This window comes from Ranitomeya imitator, chromosome 4 (genome assembly GCF_032444005.1).
Source record: "Ranitomeya imitator isolate aRanImi1 chromosome 4, aRanImi1.pri, whole genome shotgun sequence".
NCBI classification, from domain to species: domain Eukaryota; kingdom Metazoa; phylum Chordata; class Amphibia; order Anura; family Dendrobatidae; genus Ranitomeya; species Ranitomeya imitator.
Window position 1 is genome coordinate 525,279,390 of NC_091285.1, and position 17,414 is coordinate 525,296,803.

Sequence of the window (17,414 nt, forward strand, 5' to 3'; positions counted from 1 at the left end):
CAGATACATGATTTGCAAAAAAAACAAACAAAACGTTAATATGAATAGCACCGTATAATTTAATGGGTACGTGTTCTATCTGTGAAAAACATGTTTAGAACATGTATATTTTTCATGGATGTCTGAATGAAGCCTTAAAAGTTTATGCCAAAGGCCTACGTTTTTTGACCAAGAGAGTCCTTAATAAGAATCTTTCAGCAGTTTAAGCATGAAAAACTAGCCAAATAATGGAACATTGGCTGCAGAGAAGAATGAAACATAGTTTTTATTTTTTAATTTCATTTCTCCATTGTGGCATTATTAGCTTGTAAAGTTTAGGTTCTAATTTATGATAAGCCCAACTGGGCGCTACCAGAGATTTGTCTCTGCATGAGGTTGACCAATCTTAGGCTAGGTTCACATTAGCGTTTCTTTGCGCAGCATATCATCTGCATGTGCAAACGCATGCCAAAATGCATGCCTACGCCTCTGCATCATCTTACGCACGGCGCAAAAAAATGCTGCGTGTGTATGCGTTTAAATGTATTTTGGAATGCGTTTGCGTTTTTTATGCACATGGTGGTGGCAGTGACATCATTTATTCAGTCTCCCATGACAGCACCACGAGAGAGGGGATCCGCCCTTCAGTAACAGGAAACCTACAGATACAAAAGGGCGGCACCTCTCCCACGTATCAGTTGGTTTCCGGTTCCTATAGGGACTGGATCCTACAGAAGATTCTATGGATCCCAGGCCGGCTGACTCAGGTAGTAAGGGGGTCTCCTACCTCGATTGGTGCGGAGTTCCTCCAGGCGTCACAGTGGTCCTGGCAGGGCTGCACGTTGGTGATGCTCACAGCAGGGAGCGGTGGCCAGCGGTCTTTTCCGTCTCCAAGCCGGCGCGAGGTGAGTATGTTCCCCCTCGTTGTTTTCTCCAGGGTGTATGGTGGTGCTGAGGCTATCTGTTCCAGAGGGAAGCCATCCAGGGCACCGCTGGCTAGCCGGGCGTCCCACGCTGCTCTCGGCGCCGACAGGAAGCGCTGGGGGCCACGGTGACATCTAGGGACGGAACTGGCGTGTGTTTCCGGGTCTCGGGTCATCGCGCATGCGGCGCCCACCGGTAATTGCACGCCGAGCAAAGCACGGGCTTTCCTGCCTGTCACCTGCACCTGGGGGGCAGACAGCAAATCAGGGGGCAGCATCATGCGATTCTGCTGAACTGGAGGAGAGGATTTAAGCAGGCTCCAGACCCAGACCCTTGCTTCTGGCCTCAAGGTGTGAGGATGGAGAGTGACCATGAGCAGCAGGCCCAGCTGCTGCAGGCGATTTGTCAGAAGCCCAAAGCAAAGGACCATGTCAGGAGAAGTGATGATTCCGGTCGTAAAAGCTCCTCCAAACAAGGATCGGATGCATCATGCAGAAAGGATCCCCCTCGTACTCCGGTATCTTGCTTCTGCGGCCACTGGTAAGTGATCTACGAGAATGTTCACTCAGTGACGCAGTCCCCCTCATATCGTTTATTTTAGGGGAAGAAGTGCATCGGTAAGGCTAAACACAATGAATGTGCCCTCTGTGGAGTCCCCTTACCAGATTCATGCTCGAAAAAACTATGTGCCCCCTGTATCCAGCAGACGGTGAGGTCTCAGGGAGGGGAAGGGGTGGAGTGGCTCTAGGTCTAGAAAAACTACATTGCCTTACTATACTCCCTCAGGTAGCGGAAGAATCTACTAATATTGCGGCAAGCCTGAAGGAGATGGTCAGGGCGGAAGTTAAGCAGTCTCTTAAGTCCCTGTCTCAAGCAGGATCCTCAAAATTCAAGGGCCCCCTGGTCTCTAATTCTTCAGGGGATGATGATAGAGATGAAGGCTCCTACGATTCGGCCCCCTCTTCCTTCTCGTCGGGAGAAGATTCTGGCCGCTTTGTTTACCCCTTCAAAAAGATGTTTTGATTAATGATAGGGCGATCTAATAACCATGTATAAGTATATAAGGGGACAATACAAATATCTCGCTGAGGATCTGTTTATACCAAGGAAGGTGACGGGCACAAGGGGGCATTCTTTGCGTCTGGAGGAGAGAAGGTTTTTCCACCAACATAGAAGAGGATTCTTTACTGTTAGGGCAGTGAGAATCTGGAATTGCTTGCCTGAGGACGTGGTGATGGCGAACTCAGTCGAGGGGTTCAAGAGAGGCCTGGATGTCTTCCTGGAGCAGAACAATATTGTATCATACAATTATTAGGTTCTGTAGAAGGACGTAGATCTGGGGATTTATTATGATGGAATATAGGCTGAACTGGATGGACAAATGTCTTTTTTCGGCCTTACTAACTATGTTACTATGTTACTATGGCCTTGGGAGGGTCCTTACATGAAAAGATTACATTGAGCCCATTAACCCTTATGTCGCTTAAATGGTGGCTAGACAGGGATAAATTAGCTGCAGATGTTCCTTGGGTAACAGATATAACTTGCGTGATAACCACAGATGCTAGCCCCTCAGGGTGGGGGGCCCACATGGGTGACATTGTGGTTCAGGGACAGTGCGACTCCCTCGCAACGGCTTCATCCAACCAGAGGGAATTAATAGCTGTTGAGTTATCAGTTAAAAAGCTCCTCGTGTATCTACAGGGTCACCACATCAGGATCCTTTCGGACAGCCAGGTGGCGGTGGCCTATGTAAATCATGGAACACGGAACACGTTCCGAGGCTCTGATGCAGGTGGCAGATCGCCTTTTCCAGACAGCAGAGACACATTTTCAATCTTTAACTGCGCTCCACATCAGAGGAAAAGAATATGTAAAGGCAGACTTTCTCAGCCGCAATACCCTAAGGCAAGGAGAAAGGTCTTTAAACAGGGACATCTTCAATCTGATTGTCCGCAAATGGGGTCAACTGGAGGTGGACCTCTTTGCCACCAAACGCAACAGAAAAGTAACAAAGTTCTGTTCCTTGAATCCCAGGGAGAATCCTCTGGCTGTGGACGCCTTCCTGATAAAATGGGATTTTCATTTGGCCTACGCTTTCCCACCATTGAACCTGTTGCCTCTAGTGGTGAGGAAAATCAGGGAGGATGGGGCAAGAGTTATACTGATTGCCCCGTTCCGGCCCAGGAGGACCTGGTTCATATGGCTCAGGACAATGTCGGTACTTCCAGACATCCCGAACTTGCTCTACCAAGGTCCGATCAGCCATCCACAAGTGAAGGGACTCCATTTAACGGCATGGAGTTTGAGCGGTCATTGTTAAAAGACAGAGGCTTCTCCCCTAATTTAGTAGATTTTCTTCTTAAGAGTAGAAAACAGATCACAACTAAGATCTACTCTAGAACTTGGAAGAGGTTCCTGGCCATATCAGACTTTGACATAAAAGAGGGGGTGCCGATACGCCAGATTTTAGAATTTCTGCAGAAGGGATTGGAATTCAATCTTTCCACGAGTACACTAAAAGTACAGGTCTCAGCCCTAGGAGCCCTGTTCTCTTGTAATATTGCCAACAATTATTGGGTTTCGAGGTTTATTAAGACTGTTGGTAGAGCTATACCCATACATAAGAGTATGACGGATCCGTGGAATCTTAATCTGGTCCTTTCATCTTTGACAAAAGAACCCTTCGAACCCCTACAATCAGCCTCAATAAAGTTGCTATCCCTTAAAACAGCTTTCCTGGTAGCGAAAACATCTGCAGCGTAGAGTAGGAGACATCCAGGCACTTTCCAGGCTTCCCCCTTATACAGAATTCTTGCAGGATAGGGTGGTCCTCAGGCCGTACCCAGCTTACTTGCCGAAAGTAGCATCCCATTTCCACAGGTCTCAGGAAATTGTTCTACCATCATTTCTCCCTAATCCTTCTTAAGGTACCTTCACACTAAACGATATCGCTAGCGATCCGTGACGTTGCAGCGTCCTCGCTAGCGATATCGTTTAGTTTGACACGCAGCAGCGATCAGAATCCTGCTGTGATGTCGCTGGTTGGGGCTAGAGGGCCAGACCTTTCTTTGGTCGCTGGCTCTCCCGCTGACATCGCTGAATCGGCGTGTGTGACACCGATTCAGCGATGTCTTCGCTGGTAACCAGGGTAAACATCGGGTTACTAAGCGCAGGGCCGCGCTTAGTAACCCGATGTTTACCCTGGATACCATCCTAAAAGTTAAAAAAACAAACGCTTCATACTTACCTACCGCTGTCTGTCCCTCGGCGCTGTGCTTTCCTGCACTCACTGTGAGCACAGCGGCCGGAAAGCAGAGCGGTGACGTCACCGCTCTGCTTTCCGGCCGCTGTGCTCACAGCCAGTACAGAGAAGCACAGCGCCGGGGACAGACAGCGGTAGGTAAGTATGAAGCGTTTGTTTTTTTAACTTTTAGGATGGTATCCAGGGTAAACATCGGGTTACTAAGTGCGGCCCTGCGCTTAGTAACCCGATGTTTACCCTGGTTACCGGCATCGTTGGTCGCTGGAGAGCTGTCTGTGTGACAGCTCTCCAGCGACCAAACAGCGACGCTGCAGCGATCCGGATCGTTGTCTGGATCGCTGCAGCGTCGTTTAGTGTGAAGGTACCTTAACTCTAAAGAAGAGGAACTCCATACATTAGATGTCAGAAGATGTCTTCTGCAATATACAGTATCTCAGTCACTGATACTTGGAAGAGAGATAATGCGCTATTCTTATCCTGTCAAGGTCCTAGGAAAGGGTTGAGTATCAAGATGCACACTAGCTAGATGGATTAGGGAGGCTATCTCTCTTGCTTATACAGCAGGTGGGGGTCCGGCTCTGCAGAATCTGAGGGCGCATTCCACCCGGGCCATGGCATCATCCTGGGCGGCAAGATCTGGAGTATCAATCGAACAAATATGTAAGGCGGCCACATGGTCATCCCCTTCCACCTTTTTTAAACACTATCGGTTGGACTTAGGGTGCTCCTCAGATCTCACCTTCGGGTTAAGGGTGCTGCAGGCTATAGTCCCTCCCTAAGGTAGCTCACATCTCTGTAAATCTTTCGTGGTGCTGTCATGGGAGTCTGAATAAAGCACTAAGCTACTTACCGGTAGAGGCGTTTTTTCGGAGGCCCATGACAGCACCCTTAGTTCCCTCCCTTTTTCACGTGGGGCTTGCACTTCCTTAAGTAAATATAAATATATATATATAGTAACATAGTAACATAGTAACATAGTTAGTAAGGCCGAAAAAAGACATTTGTCCATCCAGTTCAGCCTATATTCCATCATAATAAATCCCCAGATCTACGTCCTTCTACAGAACCTAATAATTGTATGATACAATATTGTTCTGCTCCAGGAAGACATCCAGGCCTCTCTTGAACCCCTCGACTGAGTTCGCCATCACCACCTCCTCAGGCAAGCAATTCCAGATTCTCACTGCCCTAACAGTAAAGAATCCTCTTCTATGTTGGTGGAAAAACCTTCTCTCCTCCAGACGCAAAGAATGCCCCCTTGTGCCCGTCACCTTCCTTGGTATAAACAGATCCTCAGCGAGATATCTGTATTGTCCCCTTATATACTTATACATGGTTATTAGATCGCCCCTCAGTCGTCTTTTTTCTAGACTAAATAATCCTAATTTCGCTAATCTATCTGGGTATTGTAGTTCTCCCATCCCCTTTATTAATTTTGTTGCCCTCCTTTGTACTCTCTCTAGTTCCATTATATCCTTCCTGAGCACCGGTGCCCAAAACTGGACACAGTACTCCATGTGCGGTCTAACTAGGGATTTGTACAGAGGCAGTATAATGCTCTCATCATGTGTATCCAGACCTCTTTTAATGCACCCCATGATCCTGTTTGCCTTGGCAGCTGCTGCCTGGCACTGCCTGGCAGGCATATATGAGTTTTTTCACGTGTGATATCTGGCTTGCATATTATATAAGATACTAGATTATGGCCCTATTCTAACGCATCGGGTATTCTAGAATATGTATGTATGTATGTACGTCGCAGTGTGAGTGGGGGTTAAATTCCGCGCCAATATCGCTGATTGGTCGCGCCCGATCAGCAAAGCGTGGTTGAAATCTGGCGCCAATTCGCGGCGGACTGCGTCTGTCGCTGATTAGTTGCGGCTGGCCGGGCACGACCAATGACCGAAGCGGTGTTGAAATACCGTGCCAATATCGCTGATTGGCCGCGGACGGCCGTGAGCTACCAATCACTGACGCGGTGTTTAAATCCCACGCCAATACTGCTGATTGGCCGCAGCCGGCCGGGCACGACCAATGACCGAAACAGTGTTTAAATACCGCGCCAATATCGCTGATTGGTCACGGCCGGTGTTATGACCTGGTGGTAAGGACAATAATGGACCTAGTGGGTAAGAGCACACGGAATGACCTAATAGTTACTAATAATATAGGACGAGCTCTGAGACGTGGGAACTCTGTTGACCGCAATCCCTAATCCTATCACACACACTAGAAATAGCCGTGGATTGCTCCTAACGCTCCCTATGCAACTCGACACAGCCTAAGAAACTAGCTAGCCCTAGAGATAGAAAAATAAAGCCTACTTTGCCTCAGAGAAATTCCCCAAAGGAAAAGGCAGCCCCCCACATATAATGACTGTGAGTAAGATGAAAATTACAAACACAGAGATGAAATAGATTTAGCACAGTGAGGCCCGACTTACTGAACAGACAGAGGATAGGAAAGGTAACTTTGCGGTCAGCACAAAAACCTACAAAAAGACCACGCAGACGGCGCAAAAAGACCCTCCGCACCGACTCACGGTGCGGAGGCGCTCCCTCTGCGTCCCAGAGCTTCCAGCAAGCAAGACAAAAATCAAAATAGCAAGCTGGACAGAAAAATAGCAAACCAGAGAAAAACAAGCAGTAACTTAGCTTCAGCTGGGAAGACAGGTCACAACAACGATCCAGGAGAGAGCAAGACCAATACTGGAACATTGACAGGTGGCATGGAGCAATGATCTAAGTGGAGTTAAATGGAGCAGCCAGCTAACGAATTAACCTCGTCACCTGTAGAAGGAAACTCAGAAGCCGCGGCTCCACTCACAACCACCAGAGGAAGCCCATGGACAGAACCAGCCGAAGTACCATTCATGACCACAGGAGGGAGCTTGACAACAGAATTCACAACAGTACCCCCCCTTGAGGAGGGGTCACCGAACCCTCACCAGAGCTCCCAGGCCGACCAGGACGAGCCAAATGAAAGGCACGAACCAGATCGGCAGCATGAACATCGGAGGCAAAGACCCAGGAATTATCTTCCTGACCATAACCCTTCCACTTGACCAGGTACTGGAGTTTCCGTCTCGAAATACGAGAATCCAAAATCTTCTCCACCACATACTCCAACTCCCCCTCAACCAACACCGGGGCAGGAGGATCAACGGATGGAACCACAGGCGCCACATATCTCCGCAACAATGACCTATGGAATACATTATGGATGGCAAAAGAAGCTGGAAGGGTCAAACGAAACGACACAGGATTGAGAACCTCAGAAATCTTATACGGACCAATGAAATGAGGCTTAAACTTAGGAGAGGAAACCTTCATAGGAACTCCAAAGAGACACTTTGACCCCTTCACAAACAAAGTATTCGCACAAAGGACCTGGAACACCATTCTGACCTGCTTCACGTGAGACTCCCAATCATCCGAGAAGACCAAAATATCATCCAAATATACAATCAGGAATTTATCCAGGTACTCTCGGAAGATGTCATGCATAAAGGACTGAAATACTGATGGAGCATTGGAAAGCCCGAATGGCATAACCAGGTACTCAAAATGGCCCTCGGGCGTATTAAATGCTGTTTTCCATTCATCGCCCTGTTTAATACGCACAAGATTATACGCACTACGAAGATCTATCCTGGTGAACCAACTAGCCCCCTTAATCCGAGCAAATAAATCCGACAGCAGCGGCAAAGGGTACTGAAATTTGACTGTGATCTTATTAAGAAGGCGGTAATCAATACAAGGTCTCAAAGAACCATCCTTCTTGGCCACAAAAAAGAACCCTGCTCCCAATGGTGACGACGACGGGCGAATATGACCTTTATCCAAGGATTCCTTTACATAACTCCGCATAGCGGCGTGCTCTGGCACAGATAAATTGAACAGTCGGCACTTAGGAAACTTACTACCAGGAATCAAATTGATAGCACAATCGCAATCCCTATGAGGAGGTAGGGCACTGGATTTGGGCTCATCAAATACATCCCGATAATCCGACAAAAACTCAGGGACTTCAGAAGGGGTGGATGACGAAATAGACAAAAATGGAACATCACCATGTACCCCCTGACAACCCCAGCTGGACACAGACATAGATTTCCAATCCAAAACTGAATTATGGACCTGTAGCCATGGCAACCCCAAAACGACCACATCATGCAGATTATGCAACACCAAAAAGCGAATATCCTCCTGATGTGCAGGAGCCATGCACATGGTCAATTGGGTCCAGTACTGAGGCTTATTCTTGGCCAAAGGCGTAGCATCAATTCCTCTCAATGGAATAGGATACTGCAAGGGCTCCAAGAAAAAACCACAGCGCCTAGCAAACTCCAAGTCCATCAAATTCAAGGCAGCGCCTGAATCCACAAATGCCATAACAGAATAGGATGACAAAGAGCAAATCAGAGTAACAGACAAAAGAAATTTCGACTGTACCGTACCAATGGTAGCAGACCTAGCGAACCGCTTAGTGCGCTTAGGACAATCGGAGATAGCATGAGTGGATTCACCACAGTAAAAACACAGCCCATTCCGACATCTGTGTTCTTGCCTTTCAGCTCTGGTCAAAGTTCTATCACACTGCATAGGCTCAGGCCTATGCTCAGAGAACACCGCCAGATGGTGCACAGCTTTGCGCTCACGCATGCGCCGATCGATCTGAATGGCCAAAGACATAGACTCATTCAGACCAGCAGGCGTGGGAAATCCCACCATGACATCCTTAAGGGCTTCAGAAAGACCCTTTCTGAAAATTGCTGCCAGGGCACATTCATTCCACTGAGTAAGCACAGACCACTTTCTAAACTTCTGACAGTACACCTCTGCTTCATCCTGACCCTGACACAAAGCCAGCAAGATTTTCTCTGCCTGATTCACTGAATTTGGTTCATCATAAAGCAATCCAAGCGCCAGAAAAAACGCATCAACATCACGCAATGCAGGATCTCCTGGCGCAAAGGAAAATGCCCAGTCTTGAGGGTCACCACGCAACAAAGAAATAATGATTTTTACTTGTTGAGCGGGGTCACCAGAGGAGCGGGGTTTCAAAGCTAGAAACAGTTTACAATTATTTTTGAAATTCAAGAACCTAGATCTATCCCCAGAAAATAAGTCAGGAATAGGAATTCTAGGCTCTAACATCGGATTCTGAACCACAAAATCTTGAATGTTTTGTACCCTTGCAGTGAGATGATCCACACAAGAGGACAGACCTTGAATGTCCATACCTACACCTGTGTCCTGAACCACCCAAAGGTCTAGGGGAAAAGAGAAACAAAACACAGTGCAAAGAAAAAAAAATGGTCTCAGAAGTTCTCTTATCCCTCTATTGAGATGCATTAATACTTTGGGCCACCTGTACTGTTATGACCTGGTGGTAAGAACAATAATGGACCTAGTAAGAGCACACGGAATGACCTAATAGTTACTAATAATATAGGACGAGCTCTGAGACGTGGGAACTCTGCTGACCGCAATCCCTAATCCTATCACACACACTAGAAATAGCCGTGGATTGCTCCTAACGCTCCCTATGCAACTCAACAGCCTAAGAAACTAGCTAGCCCTGGAGATAGAAAAATAAAGCCTACCTTGCCTCAGAGAAATTCCCCAAAGGAAAAGGCAGCCCCCCACATATAATGACTGTGAGTAAGATGAAAATTACAAACACAGAGATTAAATAGATTTAGCACAGTGAGGCCCGACTTACTGAACAGACAGAGGATAGGAAAGGTAACTTGCGGTCAGCACAAAAACCTACAAAAAGACCACGCAGAGGGCGCAAAAAGACCCTCCGCACCGACTCACGGTGCGGAGGCGCTCCCTCTGCGTCCCAGAGCTTCCAGCAAGCAAGACAAAAATCAAAATAGCAAGCTGGACAGGAAAATAGCAAACCAGAGAAAAACAAGCAGTAACTTAGCTTCAGCTGGGAAGACAGGTCACAAGAACGATCCAGGAGAGAGCAAGACCAATACTGGAACATTGACAGGTGGCATGGAGCAATGATCTAAGTGGAGTTAAATAGAGCAGCCAGCTAACGAATTAAGATCGTCACCTGTAGAAGGAAACTCAGAAGCCGCGGCTCCACTCACAACCACCAGAGGAAGCCCATGGACAGAACCAGCCGAAGTACCGTTCATGACCACAGGAGGGAGCTTGACAACAGAATTCACAACAGGCCGGCCGGGCGCGACCAATCAGCGAAGCGTGGTTTAAATCCCGCGTCAATTCGCGGCTGGACTGCATCTGTCGCTGACTGGTCGCAGGATGTCGGGGGTTCGGGGCGCTGGATGTTGGGGGTTCGGGGTGCAGGATATAGTACAGCCACGTAGTATATAGCACAGCCACCTAGTATATAGCATAGCCACCTAGTATATAGCACAGCCACGTAGTATATAGCAGCCATGTAGTATATAGCACAGTGAAGCCACATAGTATATAGCACAGCCACATAGTATATAGCAGCCACGTAGTATATAGCACAGCCACGTAGTACCGTATATAGCACAGCCACGTAGTATATAGAAGCCACGTAGTATATAGCACAGCCCGTAGTATATAGCACAGCCACGTAGCATATAGCACAGCCACGTTGTATATAGCAGCCACGTAGTATGTAGCACAGCCACGTAGTATATAGCACAGCCACGTAGTATATAGCACAGCCCACATATTATATAACACAGACAGCCACGTAGTATATAGCAGAGCCACGTAGTATATATCAGAGCCACGTAGTATATAGCAGCCACATAGTATATAGCAGCCACGTGGTATATAGCAGCCACGTAGTATATAGCAGCCACGTAGTATATAACACAGCCCACGCAGTAAATAACACAGCCCACGCAGTATATAACACTGCCTAAGTAGTATATATCAGTCACGCAGTATATTACACAGCCCACGTAGTATACAACAGTGTGGGCACCATATCTCTGTTAAAAAAAATAATTAAAATAAAAAATAGTTATATACTCACCCTCTGGCGTCCACCTAAGTTGTCCTGATGCGTGCGAGGCTGCCGCCAGCTTCCGTTCCCAGAGATGCATTGCGAAATTACCCAGATGACTTAGCGGTCTCGCTAATAATCAACGTTTGTGCAGCACTATATGGGGCAAATGTCTGTATGGAGCATCTTATGGGGCCATAATCAACGTTTGTGCAGCACTATATAGGGCAAATATCCTTATGGAGCATCTTAGGGGGCCATAATTAACATATGTGCAGCATTATATGGGGCAAATGTCTGTATGGAGTATCTTATGGGGGCCATAACGTTTGTGCAGCACTATATGGGGCAAGTATCTTTATGGAGCATCTTATAGGGCCATAATCAACATTTGTGCAGCATTATATTGGGCAAATGTCTATGGAGCATCTTATGGGGCCATTATTAACCTTTATGCAGGATTATATGAGGCATATTTTAATATGGAGCATCTTATGGGGCCATCATAAACTTTATGGAGCATTATATGGGGCTCCTGATTCAATATGGATATTCAAAAACACTTAACCTACTGATGTCTCAATTAATTTTACTTTTATTGGTATCTATTTTTACTTTTGACATTTATCGGTAGCTGCAGCATTTCCCACCCTAGGCTTATACTCGAGTCATTAAGTTTTCCCAGTTTTTGTGGCAAAATTAGGGGAGTCGGCTTCAACTCGGCTCGGCTTATACTCGAGTACATGCGGTATATAGATTATATGTAATTGTATATATATATATATATGTCTGTGCTACTAACCGCGGTAGTCCTCTCAGGCTATGAAATACAACTGATATGTGGGAGAGCTGCCGCCGTTTTGTATCTGTAGGTTTCCTGTTCCTGAAGGGCGGATCCCCTCTCTCGTGGTGCTGTCATGGGCCTCCGAAAAACGCCGCTACCGGTAAGTAGCTTAATGCTTTCCTGGATATGTGCAGTCTAAAGTACGCATGCGTATTGAACACATGCATACGCATGTCCTTGCGTACCAATGCATTCCCATAGACACTAATGTGTTTTTTTACTCACTCATCCGCAATCATTCGCATGCGCATGATTGCGCAATATTTGACGTCTCAAAAAAAGCAACACGTTGCATTTGCCGGACACCGTGAAAAGACGCATGCGGATATATCCTGATCATATGCTGCACACAGAAACTCTAATTTGAACCCGGCATTAACCAGGCATCAACATACAAGAAAAAAAAGAACACACCCCAACAATAGCTTAGAACAGACATTCTCCTATGTGAGACATGTAATGATAGAGAATTTTGGTGTTCAGATAGCAGTCAAGCTTCAGTACCATGTAGATGCACGAATACCAAATGTGGTTTTCAATGTCCAAGTATAAGAAGGTGGCACATATAATGACAGACAGTCTGCTCTCCTCACTGGTCCCACTGCAGAGCTGTGTGTGACTACAAAGTGTCTGGAGAACAGCAGAGATGAGTGTAATTACTAACACTTCTCCAGCTTTCATCTCACAACAGTCGGGTTCTGGGTAGGTGCAGCACAGGGCCATAGCCCATCCTCCCACACCGATGTGAGATAAGAGCGGAAGAAGTGTTATTGATTACACTTATCTCTACTCTACTCCCAGTTCTTGTAATCACAGACAGCTCTGCATGCAGTGAGACCAGTGAGGACTGCAGACTGTCTATTATTACATGTCTCACACAGGAGAAAGTCTGTTTTAAACTATTGTGGAGGTGTGTTTTTTTTTTTATCCCGGGTTGTTGCTGCCTGCTTATGATTGTACATAGACCCAAAAACTTCCAGGACTAAACTCGTCATTGTAAAATTAAAACGTTTTAACTTTATTAGGTACAGATTATAAAATATTAGTAAAATCCAAGATACGGACACTGTATATATATCTTAACAAGTGCCCCACAGTTACAAGCATGAAATTAATAATCATATGAGGTGTATTTCTAATACATAACTCACCCACCAGGGACCCGACAAGCGTTTCGCAAATGATTCTTCAGGGGTCTGCCTGCTCTTGATTGATCTACCTCATGCAGCTGAAGAAGTACGTGTCCCGAGAAAAAAATCTCTGGTAACACCTAATTTTGCTTAGCATAAATTACCTAAACTTTACAAGTTATTATCACCCAATTGAACAGGATAAATTAAAAGAGAAAAACTGTGTTTTATTCAACTCTGCAGCCATGATGGTGGCGAGTTTAACATGCTCTAAATAGTAAAAGGTTATCTATAAGAGTCCATGTTTTTTTCTTCAGAATAGCTCAGAGAATGTAAGATGAACTTTCACTGATTGCGAAAGTAATGAATAGAATGTTTAACAAAATAACGGAAGAGGAAAACTCACTGAATAATCACCGCTAATGATTTTTTCTGTATTTGAAGCAAAAATATTCCTTATCTATGCATCTTAGTCTGGATTTTCTTTTGCTGTAAAGCACTAAAGTGGAGAAGAAGTAACATGAATAGTAATAAAATCACTATGTGGATGACATTGCAGCTGGAGATATGGGATTACGAAGGACAGTTGAATATTTGGTGCCGTCGCATTCTATGTTTGCTTTTTACAATTTCTGGTTGAGAGCTTTCTTTAGAGATTTGCGATTTTGATGCCTCATGTCAGTAGAGCATTTGGCTGTTGTTGTGTTTTTTTTTTACACCACTTATTTAGATTGTTTGAGACTCTCTTTGTTTTGAATTGCTTTCATTATTTGTCTTTCATTCAGCAAATCCATGTTTTACAAGCTTTGGAAATAAAGGAAACATGTTTTTTGACTTGTGATAAATCCGGGCCCTGTCTTTTTAGAGGACTATGTTTTAAGGCTGTGTTATGGAGCAGACAACCTAAGCTCAAGTTTATAACATAGTTTATGTAAACGTGATCTACCTGATAAAGACACTGTTATGTACCCGGAGGGCTAAGTGCTCCTTAACAAAGGCATTCATGTATAAGTAAGGAAGCAGTGGTGGGCAGGAACCAATGATAAAAATCATGTTTGGGTTCCGTTAAATACTTATGGAGGCCTCCTCATTCCAATACTTGTTCTAGTCTACATTTAATTGCTTATTAGCATTTATTGTAACAAACTAAATACAGATTTTCCAATATTTTATTAGATTCAGAGGACGCCGATAGAAAGAGGTTTTGTCAACTGGTTTGGTCCTGAGCACAGTCCACCTCTGAGGTCCAGTAATGAGTGGAGTTCTTGGCAAAGCTGGTCTCCATGTTCTCGGACATGTGGAGGGGGAGCTGGGGTACGCACACGACAATGTATTAGAAGGTAAATACCTACAGATAGACAAAGTTACCTTCATTGAGTTGGATTGTATTTGTATTTAACTAGAATTTCTATCAAGAAACAACTGATTAACAGGAATAGTTTCGTAAAAAGCTTTCAAAGATTCTGGTGCTCTGAGATAATGTTAATATTTAAACAATGAAAAATAAAAATCATAATAACAGTAATGATAACATAAAATGAAGACCACAAGTGATTCAGTTTATATAATATTATACAAATCTTTGTAAGGAAACTACCATCATTACCCTTTCTGCAGTATTCTGCACATTTGTAATGTCTGTGTAGTGTAGAAAGATTTTCTGCCACCCATTGCCCTTTAAAAATCTCCTGTTGATGGATTTATTATTATGTGTTCTTGTTTAAATAGGAACTGTATTTTCAACAAACTTTCCACAAATCAATACAGGCAAATTTAAGAAACTGTAAAATCCTGTGTTGAAATCTTTTGAGCAAGATGACTGCCAGTACAGTGAAGAGAAGAGGGGAGTAGGAGTGAGGAGAGCGAGAGAAAACGGGCATATGGAGACACAGAAAGATTGTGCTGAGCTTTCTAACAAGTCTTTTACCTCACTCCAGTGCTGGATTCATATCTACACTGATCTACTGCTGTATAATTTCATTAATTTTGCTGTTGCTTGTTTCTGTGTGCTAAAGGGAATAATGAGCAGGAATACCTCTCTGTGTACTGTACTGTGTATGTAAGCTTTCATACCAGCTATTCTCCTCTTAAAAGCTCCCAGTCTATAGAAAATTAGTGAAACAGAGGCCGCAGAGGGGAAAACCGGTAAAAATTTGGGTTACAATGTCCAGAAATAGTGTATCTCCTCATGTACACAAAGGACTGCTTATTCTGAAAAGTTATTTAAAAGTATGGTTACCTTTTAGCAAACAGTTGAAATACTAGCAATCAGGATATTGGAGCATCAATGTGGTAATGAAAAATACTGTGTCCTGGTCTTGCTTTCGCACATGCTATAATAAGATCTGTCAGCAGCACCAATTAATCAGCTTCTTGAACTTTTTCCACGTGATAAAAATTAACAAACCTTAAAATAAACTGAAAACTAAGTGTAGACTGCAAAAAGGTCATAAGAACATATAACTGTTATAGTCACTTATTTTATGGACCCAAAGCCGGTATGTGAGGGCAGTAAGGAAAGTTATCCAGTCCTTTTTCTGGCTACAGCAACATCAAATTTGGCAACTTAAATTAATCCTTTAACATTATTTTTATTCTCTACTGTGAACAGTATTTTTACTTTTGGCATAGCACCCCAGTGTGGGTGAGACCTCAGTAGAAATGAGCTGACTTGTGTTTATATTTGCATGCTCTCATTAGCTGCTTCAGTAAAAACAATCTCCACTTCCTTCAGATCTTTTATTTAAACACATCGTGTCTATACATTGTGGATATCATCTGCTGAGCTATATAAAAGTCATCCATCTTGTAAATCTAACATATATGCTCTTCCTAATCTTGACAGTATTACTTTGGTCAGATATCGTTGTTATAACTCTTTTTAGTAATATCCTCTCCTGCTACATTGCCTGCAGAAGAATTATTGCGTCTGTCTTTTAGAAGAAATATATTTTTGGAATAATTTTGTGGATTTTTTTTTCACTTCTTATCTCGCTTCATGCCTGTTTCATAACAGAAATTCTGCAGGTCCAGACTGCCATGGAGACACTAGACAATATCAGGCGTGTAACATGAAGGTTTGTACTTTACACTTTTGCTTATTTTAATAATATACATTTAAAGGAGCTGTCTGGGACTTTTCTATTGGGCTTTTCTATGGCCTATCCTTAGGATAGGTGATCAATATCTGATCGGTGGTGGTGTAACCCCTACCACACTTGGACAACACAGCTCTGTCAACTATAAAATGGCCACCCCCTATTTGAATGAACAGAAGGCGGATGTGTGGTACCTGCCACAACCATTATACCGTTGACGGAGCAGTGCTGTACAGTTCTACAACTGTGCAGTTCTGGCATCAACCAGAGTCAGGATCACCTGATTGGCGGAGTTGCTAGGAGTTGCCTCCCTCGCTGATATGATATTAACATAGTTAGCAAGGCCGAAAAAAGACATTCCTTCAGAATAAATTTGTACAGAGGCAGTATAATGCTCTCATCATGTGTATCCAGACCTCTTTTAATGCACCCCATGATCCTGTTTGCCTTGGCAGCCCTTGCCTGGTATTGGCTGCTCCAGGTAAGTTTATCATTAACTAGGATCCCCAAGTACTTCTCCATGTCAGATTTACCCAGTGGTTTCTCGTTCAGTGTGTAATGGTGATATTGATTCCTTCTTCCCATATGTATAACCTTACATTTATCATTGTTAAACCGCATCTGCCACCTCTCGGACCAAGTTTCCAACTTATCCAGATCCATCTGTAGCAGAATACTATCTTCTCTTGTATTGACTGCTTACATACTAACATAGCATAGTAACATAGTTAGTAAGGCCAAAAAAAGACATTTGTCCATCCAGTTCAGCCTATATTCCATCATAATAAATCCCCAGATCTACGTCTTTCTACAGAACCTAATAATTGTATGATACAATATTGTTCTGCTCCAGTTTTGTATCATCTGCAAATATCGATATTTTACTGTGTAAACCTTCTACCAGACCGTTAATAAATATGTTGAAGAGAATAGGTCCCAACACCGACCCCCTGCAGTACCCCACAGGTCACGGCGACCCAGTTAGAGAATGTACTTTACCATTTATAACAACCCTCTGCTTTCTATCACTAAGCCAGTTACTTACCCATTTACACACAATTTCCCCCAGACCAAGCATTCTCATTTTGTGTACCAACCTCTTGTGTGGCACAGTATAAAACGCTTTGGAAAAATCAAGATATACCACGTCCAATGAATCACCTTGGTCCAGTCTCTAGCTTACCTCTTTGGGGATTGGTTTGATA

General features: G+C 44.3%; 1 protein-coding gene across 1 annotated transcript in view; it reads left to right on the top strand.

Annotated features, from left to right (window-relative positions):
- LOC138676645 (ADAMTS-like protein 5) overlaps positions 1–17,414 on the top strand; it is a 95,327-nt gene that overhangs the window by 43,433 nt on the left and 34,480 nt on the right. Inside the window, exons 3-4 of the mRNA XM_069766146.1 lie at positions 14,288–14,451; positions 16,128–16,188. Of these exons, the coding sequence (XP_069622247.1) occupies positions 14,288–14,451; positions 16,128–16,188 (225 nt within the window). The remainder of the gene's footprint in view (positions 1–14,287; positions 14,452–16,127; positions 16,189–17,414) is intronic.